Raw genomic sequence first — 12988 nt, forward strand, 5'->3', positions numbered from 1 at the left:
GTCAACAGGAAATAATAGATCACTAGGCATACAGATGTGTCCACGCTTAGCTCTAATTAAGTTAAGGACTCCAATTTTTCATAGAGCCAATTCAATATGATAACACAACACGCAAGTGAAAGCCTTGGCAGGCTGCACCTCTCAACACAAGTAAAAATAGCAAAGAATATTGGCCCACATCTACTGCTCTAGGTGCCGTTTGCCTGTGAAGATTCATGAATTTCGGTGCATGTTCTTCATGAATCTGGTGCCATATGCACTGCACCGTCAGAGTGCAGCAACTCTATTTGGTTGCACATATGTGGTGCTGACACTTCTTAACCCAGTGGTGGCGAACCTATGGCACGGGTGCCAGAGGTGGCACTCAGAGCCCTTTCTGTGGGCACTCAGGGCATTGTCCAAATTTCACCAAACAGGACCAAATCCCCCAAATCTTCCTGCAGTCCCAAGCAACTTAAAAGTTACTTCTCTTAGAGCTATTTTAAAGCGACATTTCATTGGCTGTTGGAGCTGCGGGGAAAAGTGAGAAGGTGTGGACAGAACTGCATTGTATTTGGAGGTCGTCCTGGAGAGAAGCTACAATGATGGTCTGAATTTGCCCACCTTCTTTCAATTGCATTGGTGGCCTTAGGGGAGCCAATATAATTGAATGATGTTAAAGAACAGGCAGCAATAAGTTACTGCTTGAAATGCCATGTTGGCACTTCATGGTAAATAAGTGGATTTTGGTTGTAGTTTGGGAACCCGATCTCTAAAAGGTTCGCCATTACTGTCCTAACCCCCCTTGGGTTTTTTCGCTCATCCACCTTCAAAAATCCATAAGTTTTTCATTTTTATGCGTACAGAGCTGTGTGTGGGCTTATTTTGTGCATAACAAAGTTTACTTTCCTGTGATGTTATTTATTATTCCATGCCATGTACTGGGAAGCAGGAAAAAAATTCCAAATGTGGAAAATTGAAAATAAAGGGCATGTGCATCACGTTCTTGTGGGTTCAGTTTTTACGACTTTCACTCTGCACTCAAAAATAACACCTCTACTTTATTCTTTGGTTTGGTACGATCATGGTGATACCAAATTTATATACGTTTTAATACATTTTCAAAAATTAAACTAATGTGTACAATTTGGGCGCCATTTCCCATTTTGGAGGTCACCGCCGGCAATAACTGTTTTTATATTTTGATAGATCGGCCATTTTGGGACGCGGCGATACCTAATGTGTTTGTGATTTTTACTGTTTATTATGTTTTATATCAGTTCTAGGGAAAGGGGGGTGATATGAATTTTTAACATATTGTTATTTTTTACATTTTTAAACTTTTTTTTTTTTTTTTTTACTATTTCTTAGACCCTCTAGGGTACTTAATGTACCTAGATGGTCAGATCGTTTCTACAACGGTATTGCAGTATATGGCATTTTTGCTTCCGATTCATTACAATGAGCCACTGGCTCATTGTAACGAATCTACAGTAACCATGCAGCCTCGGGTCTGACGAAGACCCCAGGCTGTCATGGCAACCGATCGCCGCCCCCTGATGACATTCGGGGGAGCGACGATCTGAAGAAAGATGGCGGCGCCATGCTTTCAGTGCCACTGGCGACTTTGCCGGTGGCAGGGAAGTGGTTAGCACCCACGATCAGTACAAGCACCAACCGCGGGTGATAGCGATGGGTCTTTGCTGTAATATGCAGCAAAGCCAATCTCTGTATGAAGAGGGCTCAGCCCATGAGCCATCTTCATACACCCTTCATAGCTCTGCGGCGGATATATCCGTCGCAGAGCGTGAAGGGGTTAAATACATGTGAAAGCCGTTTTCTCGTGGAGGAACCTAAATGTGGGCCATTTTCATGTTGTGTAGCAAACTAGAATCAAAAGGTAGTTGGCTCTTTAATGATGGCTCCTCACATAACAGTAAGGCCCCTTTCACACTTACAGGTGTGATGCGCTGAACTCACATCACACTCGCAGCCAGTGCTACCTGGATCTCCATGCCTGAATGTTGCAAACCGGAAGTGAACTGACATGCTGAGTTAATTTCTGGTTTGCAGCAGTCGGGACGGAGATTCAGCGCACCACACCTGTAAGTGTGAAAGGGGCCTTATTCCTCCAAATTAAATTCAGATCACAAAGCAAAATTGGTTCTCTGTAAGGTTCTGTAAATTACTTCTAAATTGAACTTGCATCACACTGGCCGGATCGCATGGCCGGCACGCTGCACACCGGGACTGAACTGACATGCTGAGTTCAGTCCCGGTTTGCAACGTTTGGGCCGTGCGATCTGAGTAGCATGCGTTGCAAGTCTGATGCGAGTTCATTGCATCACACTCGCAAGTGTGGAACCGGGCTTAAGCTCTTTTGAAACGCAATCCAAACACATCTAGTAGGAACTTGGCCCAATCGTATGTGCATTTCCACTGCAACACATGCGATTGGGAACAAGCCCAACATATTTTGCATACGTGGTGCTTATTCCCGATTACAAGTGTTTCAGTGTAAACATACATGTGATTTGGCCAATCCCATTTCCAAAGCCTCTGAATTCAAAATTGATTGACCATTTTATGTGTACAGGCAGTCCCCGGGTTACATACAAGATAGGGTCTGTAGGTTTGTTCTTAAGTTGAGTTTGTATGTAAGTCGGAACTGTATATTTTATCATTGTAATCACACCCAGAACTTTTTTGGTCTCTGTGACAATTGGATTTTAAAAATGTTGGGTTGTCATAAGAACCAGGATTAACACTAAAGCTTCATTACAGACGCCTGTGATAAGTGTTACAGCTGATTATTGTAGCCTAGGACTAAAGTACAATAAATGACCAATATCCAGAGGTCCGTTTGTAACTATGGGTCGTATGTAAGTCGAGTGTTCTTAAGTAGGGGACCGCCTGTATATGTGGATATTGCAGGAAAAAGACCACGCTTCACAAAAATCATTCACTAGTGGTTTGTAGTCACTTATGCAGCACAACAAACAGAATAATAACCTTCTTCTAAAATCTAAAAGACCGTTTACTGCAGGTTCCAGCATTCTGTGGGGCAGATTTATTATTATACAGGATCTTATGTTCTCCCTAGAACATCTTTTGCACATCAAATTCTTCATAGAAAAAGGTAGAAATCTGAAAATCTAACTATTTTGAAGACAAAACATGGACATAATTGCAATGATACCTCTTTCCCAGTGAATAAAACTTCCAATAACAGGTATTTGTAGCTTTCCTCCCCCATTAAAGATCCCAGCAATATCACCTGAGCTGGCAAAAAAACCACCTAAAAAATATGAACTGGATGGAGGTGGAATGGCAAGTCAAACTTCAACCCTGCCACAATTCCTAAAAACTAATCCAGGCCTAGATCAGACACTGACCAAAGTTCAAGCAAATACAGGGACATTTTTAAAAACTATTACAGATTTTTCTCTCTATTTTGCAACATTTTCACATAATTGCACCAAAAATTTGCCACTTTTACCCTTGTTTTGCAAAGTTTGACTTTAAAACTGTTGCATTTGATCCAGATATAGACGTCTGAAAAAACTTTTTTTTACAATCATGGTGAAAAGTCACAATTTTTTCTGCAAATAAACTCTAGTCCAGGCATAGGAAATAGTTTAGAAGGGGTTGTTTAGACATTTGCACTTTTTGTGCGACTATTCAGACAAAAGTCGCCAAAAAATAACAGACTCACATACCTCAGATATCAATCACTAAGATAAATAAAGCAATCACAAAACCTTAATCCCCCCGCCCACCCCAAAATCAGATTCCAGATTTAAGATAAATGCCCCCATAGAGTTCTAGTAGGTGATAGTTCACCCATCTTAAAGGGGTATTCCCACGAAGACAAGATTCTTAAATATACTTAGGAGACTAAAATAACACATTCTCTAATTCACTGTTATTAACAAACATAAAGCATGTCATATATATAATTCCAACCTGTCTCTATCAGTCCTGCTGTATACAATTTAGGTTGCTCCAGGATCCGACCATAAATCTTCTGATTATGGTCAGCCATGGTAGATTCTTCTTATGAATACCTTCTCCTGTCTGCTTCTCCGCTCTGCCTCCTGTCTCTGCCCCCTCCAGCTCAGACACAGGTATTTCCTGTCGGCAAGCTGCATGATGCAGAGACTTGCTCTACAAGCTACAGACAGGTAAATTCTTTATCAGTGGGGGGGGGGGCACTCTGTGTGTGTTATAACCCAGAGGTAGCAGAGCTGAAAGTGCTTGTTATAGCTCAGATCTTGCAGAGCTGAGAGTGTCATTGTGTGTTATATGCATCTCATGAATCTCATCATCTTTCATCTCTCATCTGTCTCATCTCTCTTTTTATATGTGTCAAATACTAGTAGAATGTTCAGAAGCTAAATAAAAGTATAGATAAACCTTTACCCTGATAATCTGACCACATTGTCAGCACACAGCATCTCAAAGCACTAGTGGGATCATAATGTGTCTGCTTAGAGACACCCCATCCACACTCTGGAATCTAACAGTGACCATCACTGAGTTAAAAGAGCTAAGACAGCAATAAAACTGAGTAAAATGTGTAAACATTACTAGGGGAATAAAATTTGATTACATTTGATGAAAATGGTTAAACCCCTTTAAGTAGTGTTGAGCTGACCTGTCAAAATTCGAGTTCAGATGAACCCAATTTATCACCGTGTTCGGATCCAGGTACGGGTACCAGACTCCACAACAGTGACATTTGAACCGGACCTGGTCCCAAACTTCTAATGAATTTTGGGTCCGCTTATTACTAATCTTAACCACTGCTAGCTGTTTGCTTTTTACAGCTGTATGTACGAGCTGTATGTCCATCTAGCTTCTCCTCCATATCAAATCAGAACTCACAGATGAAAACTTTTTACATGTAGTGCTTTCCTTGTGCTTTGATTTCATAGATAATCTTGATATACTAATGATACCTCTTCTCCTGACATGTCTGTTATGGTAGAGAACAGAACAGTAACAGATAGAAAGGAAATGGTCACTTAGCAAATACAAAAATTGAAAAATCAGTGAGATGGAAGGGTTGGCAAAGAAGAATGGTCTTCCATTTCTATGACCCATAGGTCAATTCGCCTTTTCTTGTCTGCTAAACCGGAAAATCCTTAGGAAAAAGGTGTCAACAGGGAGGAATTATGACCCTTCAGAGGGGCAAATTGTGGGTCTCTATGGTATGCATATCCTTAGAAAGGAGTGTAATAGAGGTTACAGAAAATATTACTGATCAAAATAGTTGAATCCTTTGTACCAACCTCCGTTTATTTCTCCCACCTTCATCGAGGATACTTTCGTTCTACGTGGTGACTTTATGGGAGGTCTGTATCTACGCAGTGCAGAAGATTTACTGCTACATCGCTACATCTAGATTTACAATATATACCACCAAATGCTAGACTAATTTTACACCAACAATGTGCCATAAATTTTGGATTAACCTTCCCCAAACCTTGGCAAGGCCTGAAAATTATATACCCATATACCCTAAATTTTGGGTGATGGAAATTGCATTTTAAGCCACACCTCTATTCCAAGCCACACCTCTATTAAGCCACATACCTAGAAAGCCATGCTTATTTGGCAAACATGGTGCAGGAATTATCTAAAGCAACCAATAAATATGGTACAAGTAGTGTATGCAGATTCTGGGTGATGGTTATGACAAAAGTCATCCAGACACATGAATTTATAGATAAGGTGTTACGATACCTGGCGTTTCTCCGGTCATGGTCATTGAGTGCAAGCTGGAACACATATTCTCGGAGATACGTCTGTAACTCCTGGTAAGTCCCTACCATTTGATTGAAAGTGCTGGTTGGAAAAAGTGAAGATACACGAATTACATGGCACAACAATAAGGCTTCATCATGTTAATACAATATTATGCCACCATTTTTGGGCATATAATTGGACATAGTAATTGTGATCATTATTTGTGTGCACTGATAATTTTGATCAGTAAATTAATATATTTTATTTTATATTTTTAAGCATTTAGAATGGCGAATGATCATTACTACCACTAAAAAACTAACAACTAACAGTATAGTAACTCTTTATAAGTGCACATGGAATAACATCCTGAATCCCTTATCGTGTGGATCTTTACCTATTAACTAATCCATGAATATTGACAGATGATACCTGTGTGGAACATCCATTTTTTCACATCCCAAACACCTTCTATGAAAGAGCTTGAGCTAAGTTTTTCTGCTTATGCAGTTGGTTCTTACACAGGGCTGCGGAAACAATGCCCATGTTTGTGATCCCATAGAAATACATGGGGACAGTGGCTATCACACATATCCAAACCATATTTGCATACACTAGGGCTTAAAGGGATTGTCTACTTTCAGCAAATATTTTAAATCGTATGCCTAAAGAACAGTTATATCTGTCTATGGTCATGTGATGTCACACAGGTGCACGAGCCATTATATCACACATCTCTGATTACTTTTTGTGATAATAACGGCTTGTAATCCTGCGTGTCCATCACGAGACCACGGACAGATGAGATTTTTTGGGAAGTAAACATAGAAACTTTCTATAGCAGGACAGCAAGCAGAGACCTAGAAAACTCGTAGAAGGAATTGATACAAAAAGTATATTGGAAAATTGTATAACTTTTCAGTATACAAACAATATCAATTATTTGCTAAAAGCAAAATTTTCTTAAAGTGTAATCCACAGCAAAACTTAGTGGTTGGCTTTCTATCTATACATTGTGGTCTAACCAATGCGTTATAAATTTGTGATATTACATCACTATTCAGTTAGTCCTTTTAGGCATATTGCCCACAAGCGAGTTTGAGGTGTCCAACTCGCATCAAACTCACATTGTGTGCTTGCTGATGCGAGTTTCTCTTTTTGGCAATAGGCCTTAATCATGACAAGATCCTGCTGGCTTTAGAAGCAGCTGATTGACATTGAATGCTGTTGCTTACTCTATGTGGTGGTAGGACGGGCTGCTGAAATCTGTTTTGTAACAGAAGTTGCTTTAGAGGACCGGTATCATCTGGTATTTATGTGAAAATGATATATTTCACTGTAAATAGGAAACGTTAACTTGTTCCAACACTTACTCTCTGTCAATGACAAGGCACTGTGTGTCGTCCTCTTCAGCTATGATGTTGGCGGAGCGGACATCCTCACTGGTAAATAATTGGAGAAGGAGGAATAAGGCATTGGACATTTCATTACAATTGTGTCTTGCATTGCAATTATCTGAATATTGATCAAATAAGATGAAGGAGAGATACGTTAGATAAGTTGACCTCACTCACAAGTCTAAGCCCATGACAGTCTACCCTAATCTGATGTGTCTATAATTACTGTAGCCTTCAGGGATTTATGGTCACTAAAAGTAGTTTGTATAGGGGTTAAGGCAGGAAACCTTCAGATTCCAGTGGAAGGACGGGAGAACCCTTTAAATTTTAATCTTGAGATAAAATGATGGGATGGAAATTATACATAACCAGACAAGTCAAGCCAAGAATGCAATCCTGGAGAAAGACTTAGACCTTAAATGGTTCATTTACAAACAGCTTCATTGAAATGTCTGCTCATAGATAAATACTTTGTTTCCAACCATTCCATGTACATTAGAAATCTTCAAGTCTGTCTTTTACAAACTAATAATAAAATATAGGACAAGGTTCTTTTACACCCTATTTACATAAGAAATGTGCCTTCACTAATTTTGCCTGCTAATATTCCCACAGCTTTATCTGGCTTCAGCTCGGCAGCTGTACATGGGGCATGTTGCCAGAGTGGGCCCGATGACCATTGTCCCTCCTTATTAGACATCAGGATTATAAATATACCAAAATGCTTGGGGGCCCTGTCACAGCTAAATTGTATGGATGTGTTCACCTTTAACTCAAGTTTTGCTAAGGGCTTCAATTTTTTATAAACAATTGGTAACAAAATCCTTGAAAGGATGCAATTCAGAACCCAAATGTGCACAATGGAGATGCAAGGTATGCTAAACAACATTGTCTAGAATAGCTTGACATCTCATGAGGAAAGGTTAACCTGGAAGACTTGAAAAATTGGGAAATGTGTTCCATATTCTCATGGTTCCAAAATGTTTGTGTCAGAATTAGATATATGAGGAGGATCCGGCCTCCTGATGTATTGCTAAGGTGACTTCTCTGCTGGGCAATTCTTAAAAAGGCACAGGTAGCTAGAAAGCAGTCTTGCAAAGGAACTCCACACACCATCCCTCTTTGCGACCGCGGACAGCCCTCTTCACACCTCTTCACCACCAACTTGCCATGGAGGTGATTCAAGAGGGAAATTAAGTGCAATTCCTGGTTGTGCACAAGGCAGTTCAATTATTTTAAGGCTTGATAAATCTTTGCAAGTCTTTCAGGATTGCCCTTCTGAACTTTTGACCAAGCAAGATGCCCTACTTGAGGTTATGCAATTAACTACTCTCTGCGGATATGTGTCATATGGGTCAACAACAGCTGGGTGGATGCATCAATCTGCTCAGGTCCTGACATTGTACTAGTCTGTCTCAATGGATACTTGTGTATTCTGCTCCTGGTTACCTTGACATCTGCCTTTTTTTTATCATTCTCTTGCTTTGTACTTTGAAGATCTGGTTGGTTTTACTAACCTGTTCGTAGTTGTCTTTGTACCTGTTTGTCTCAATTTCTTTTGGGCACTAACCGGTGTAAGGGCTGACACCTAGTTTGCTTCCAGCTTAGCGTAAGTCCTTCAAGTGGCAGGGACAGCAAATGTGGGATTTTCTAGGGCTCATGTTGATATGTATGTTTGGGATAAATGTTCCTTTTCCATATAAACATACCCACAATGAAAGCCTTAGCCTTACCTAATCAATGCTTTTTCTCCAAAGTAATCACCTACTCCTAAGGTTTTGATTTCTTGAGGTTCTGTAGATCCTTCCACTGCTTGGGTCACACACACCTAGACAAAGGGATTCAAAAAATCAATATCAACCTTGAACTTATCCGTACTCTTCCTCACTATGGTTACAATAATTTTGGCCTGCTGTCAAGTTATGAATCTATGGGGTCTGGATCTATTAGCCAATGGCGTTCTACAGAACTGTATATTGTATTGAAGACTCATTGGAAGCGTTAGCGGCATAAAAGGTCATTCAGTTACGCCTGCCCTCCATTTGTACAGCTGTTTTATTCTTTAATAAGCTGATTTTATATTTCACCAGCTTCAATGGGAACAGAGCAGGTGCCAGATGAGCCTACAACATATTGTTTACAAGGAATCCCCGGAGCCTGAACTAGCAGGTCTGTTCATGCCTATTTGGCTCTTTTATTTTCATGTAGAAAACCTCTTCAAATGCAACCAGACTCTTAATTACTTAAATGAAGAACTGGCGTATCACTGGCAAAAGTGAGAGCCAACCTTATTTAATTTGTATCAACACCAGAAGGGGCTGTGTTTCAGTATGAGCAGCGCAGAAAGTCGACTCTAATTCCAATAACTGCCAACAAATAGGTCTGCGGGAAAGGAGGAGATTGCTATCTCATCCATTGTAATGATTAGCACAGCCGGAGCTGTGTGTTTGTAAACAAGTAGCATTTCAAGTAGATGACATTCTGTTGCTTCTGTACTATACCAATCCTATTCTAACTGGAACTGCCCCATTGGCATTTTATTATGATCATCTAACACAATAGGCTTTTTTTTAATGATTCTTGTTGTTACATGTATGACGCTGCTCATCTAAACTTTGTCCAGTTTTTTGCTATTATTTTAATTTTAAGCCATTACATATTTTCTTTTTTCTTTTTTCTTTATATAGCTGTACTAGCTGTAGCTCCCGTGGGTGTCCGGGATAGTAAAAAACTGCTGTTAGCTATACCAAAATAGAAATAAAAATATTTTATGTCACTGTCAGTAAGTCTCTGTCAAAGCTAGTCTCTTAGGCAGTCCCTGTCACAGCCTGCCTGTCAGGCCCTCTCAGTCCCTGTCACAGTCTGTCCCTGTCACATCCTGCCTGTCAGTCCCTCTCAGTCCCTGTCACAGCCTGTCAGTCCCTGTTACAGTCTGTCTGTTAGTCCCTGTCACAACCTGCCAGTACCTGTCATAGCCTGTCTCAGTCCCTGTCACGTGTAGAGATAATACACGTCACTCTAGGAGAGTAGTTTTCCGGGTGCTCGAGTAGGCTACTAAACCATCGACAATTTTCTCAAAAAGAATACTTGGCACTCCTTGTTCGTTTTCATTTGAACATGATAAATTTTTTTATTTATTACAAGTGGAGGTTTAGAGTGGAAATCCAATTCAAAAATGCAACGTTTCGGTCTACGCAGAGACCTTCATCAGGCACGGATTCCATGGTATATTGAGAAAGAGACAGGTGGATAGATGTGCGGTGCTATGACCGCTAGAGCGCTGGGGAGTGTAGCAGCGGACACATCCGCTCAGGAGGAAGGCGCTCTTCCTCCTGAGCGGATGTGTCCGCTGCTACACACCCCAGCGCTCTAGCGGTCATAGCACCGCACATCTATCCACCTGTCTCTTTCTCAATATACCATGGAATCCGTGCCTGATGAAGGTCTCTGCGTAGACCGAAACGTTGCATTTTTGAATCAGTCCCTGTCACAGCCTGTCTGTCAGTCAACCCTGTCACAGCCTGCCTGTCTTTATCCACCTTACCTCACACATAAGTGTCTTACACCCATTGCCTATAGTCAGTGGGGCACCTACCATGAGGCGAGTTGAGCACCTCACCTCAGGCGGCACACCTCCTGCTGGACGAAGGGACGTCGCCGTGCTCCCAACCCCGAGTCAGACAGTACCAAGCATCCTGGCTGCCACCGGCAATGTGCTCCTGTCCCCCTGCCTCAGTCGGACACAGTGTTCCTGACTGCGGCAGGCTCTGTGCTCTCGCCCTCCACCGGCCGGCACTGTGCTCCTGGCGGCTCGCACTACTTTGAGTCCTCCATCCGGCACGGTGCTGCCGGCCGCCCCTCACTCCCCGCATACCTCCGTTCCTGGCTCCCAACCTCCCTCTGCTCCCACGCCCCCCATCCCCCCCCTACTCCGTTCCTGCCTCTCCCTGATCTCCACCCCCGCTCAACTCAAAAATTTTATACTACATGGCAATATGCTGTATGCATTTTATACTACATGGCGGCATGCTGTATGCATTTTATACTACATGGCGGCACGCTGTATGCATTTATACTACATCGTGACACACTGTACGCATTTTATACTACATGGCAGCATGTTGTATGCATTTTATACTACATGGTGGCACGCTGTATGCATTTTATACTACATGGCGGCATGCTGTGTGCATTTTATACTACATTGGGGCCTGCTGTATCTATCTTCTACTACATTGGGGCCTGCTGTATCTATTTTGTACTACATGGCGGTATGCTGTATACATTTTATACTACATGGCTGCATGCTGTATGCATTTTATACTACATGGCGGCATGCTGTATGCATTTTATACTACATGGCGGCACGCTGTATGCATTTATACTACATCGTGACACACTGTACGCATTTTATACTACATGGCAGTATGTTGTATGCATTTTATACTACATGGTGGCACGCTGTATGCATTTTATACTACATGGCGGCATGCTGTGTACATTTTATACTACATTGGGGCCTGCTGTATCTATCTTCTACTACATTGGGGCCTGCTGTATCTATTTTGTACTACATGGCGGTATGCTGTATACATTTTATACTACATGGCTGCATGCTGTATGCATTTTATGCTACATGGCGGCATGCTGTGTGCATTTTATACTACATGGCGGCATGCTGTATGCATTTTATACTACATGGCAGTATGTTGTATGCATTTTATACTACATGGTGGCACGCTGTATGCATTTTATACTACATGGCGGCATGCTGTGTGCATTTTATACTACATTGGGGCCTGCTGTATCTATCTTCTACTACATTGGGGCCTGCTGTATCTATTTTGTACTACATGGCGGTATGCTGTATACATTTTATACTACATGGCTGCATGCTGTATGCATTTTATGCTACATGGCGGCATGCTGTGTGCATTTTATACTACATGGCGGCCCGCTGTATCTATCTTCTACCACATGGCGGCACACTGTATCTATTTTGTACTACATGGTGGTACGCTGTATGCATTTTGCATTGCTTTATTTTCACATTAAACCAATGTGCTGGATCTGGTCATGAAACTCCCTGATATATTACATATATATATTGACAGATGGGACCCAGTAAAGATGTTACACTGGGGCCAGAGACGCATCACCTTTAATGGAATGACCCACAATGGTTAACAAACTGTGAAAACGTTGAATGGACATCGTGGCCTAGCATTTTACATCATACATTTAGTCTCAATAACACAAATTTTTACCTTTCCTTTAGCAATTATGAAGAACGTGTTGCCCTCTTCCCCTTCTCTGATGATATAATCCCCTTTGTCATAGAAGTCCTGTAGAATGTAAATGATAAGGCTTGAGTCAGAGAAACGCAATCAGGAATAACGTGAGTGGGCGATGAAACAAAACTTCTGCTGCTACACAGTGATTATGTCCACGACCTTCTGCCCTGGACTGTCCAGCAGCATAGTTCTCCACAATAGTCTCATGATAGTACTCCGGGTGCTAATCACCTCCAGCAATCAGCTCATGTAATTACGCTGATTGTATGCACCTCATTTCTCACTGTTTTGTCCAAAAAAACTATAATTTATTTTAAAGATATTTAAATGAACAGACGAAGCTTCTAACTGCTGGATTAACTAGATTGATTACAGATATTTCCCTTAAAAAGTTGAATGACCCCCTCCCCCACTTCCTGCTCATGAATGCTATCCAGCCCTGATTTATTTAATCAGATTAATTACATTGATTACCTCATGTACTAATTATCAATACTACATTCCAACATTAAGCATTTTATAGATATCAAAGCAGAAAACTGTAGTTCAGCTACCGCCTTCTCAGTA

At 41.3% G+C, this 12988-nt stretch overlaps 1 protein-coding gene across 2 annotated transcripts in view; it reads right to left on the reverse strand.

The window, feature by feature from the left end:
• The window catches only part of LOC140106509 (cGMP-dependent protein kinase 2-like), a 154227-nt gene that overhangs the window by 57305 nt on the left and 83934 nt on the right, over nt 1-12988 (reverse strand). For both annotated transcript variants that reach the window (XM_072130984.1, XM_072130985.1), the window contains exons 7-10: nt 12395-12472; nt 8861-8955; nt 7104-7172; nt 5728-5829 (exon numbers count right to left, since the gene is read on the reverse strand). In XM_072130984.1, the coding sequence (XP_071987085.1) occupies nt 5728-5829; nt 7104-7172; nt 8861-8955; nt 12395-12472 (344 nt within the window). The remainder of the gene's footprint in view (nt 1-5727; nt 5830-7103; nt 7173-8860; nt 8956-12394; nt 12473-12988) is intronic.

This window comes from Engystomops pustulosus, chromosome 11, assembly GCF_040894005.1.
Source record: "Engystomops pustulosus chromosome 11, aEngPut4.maternal, whole genome shotgun sequence".
Taxonomy (NCBI): domain Eukaryota; kingdom Metazoa; phylum Chordata; class Amphibia; order Anura; family Leptodactylidae; genus Engystomops; species Engystomops pustulosus.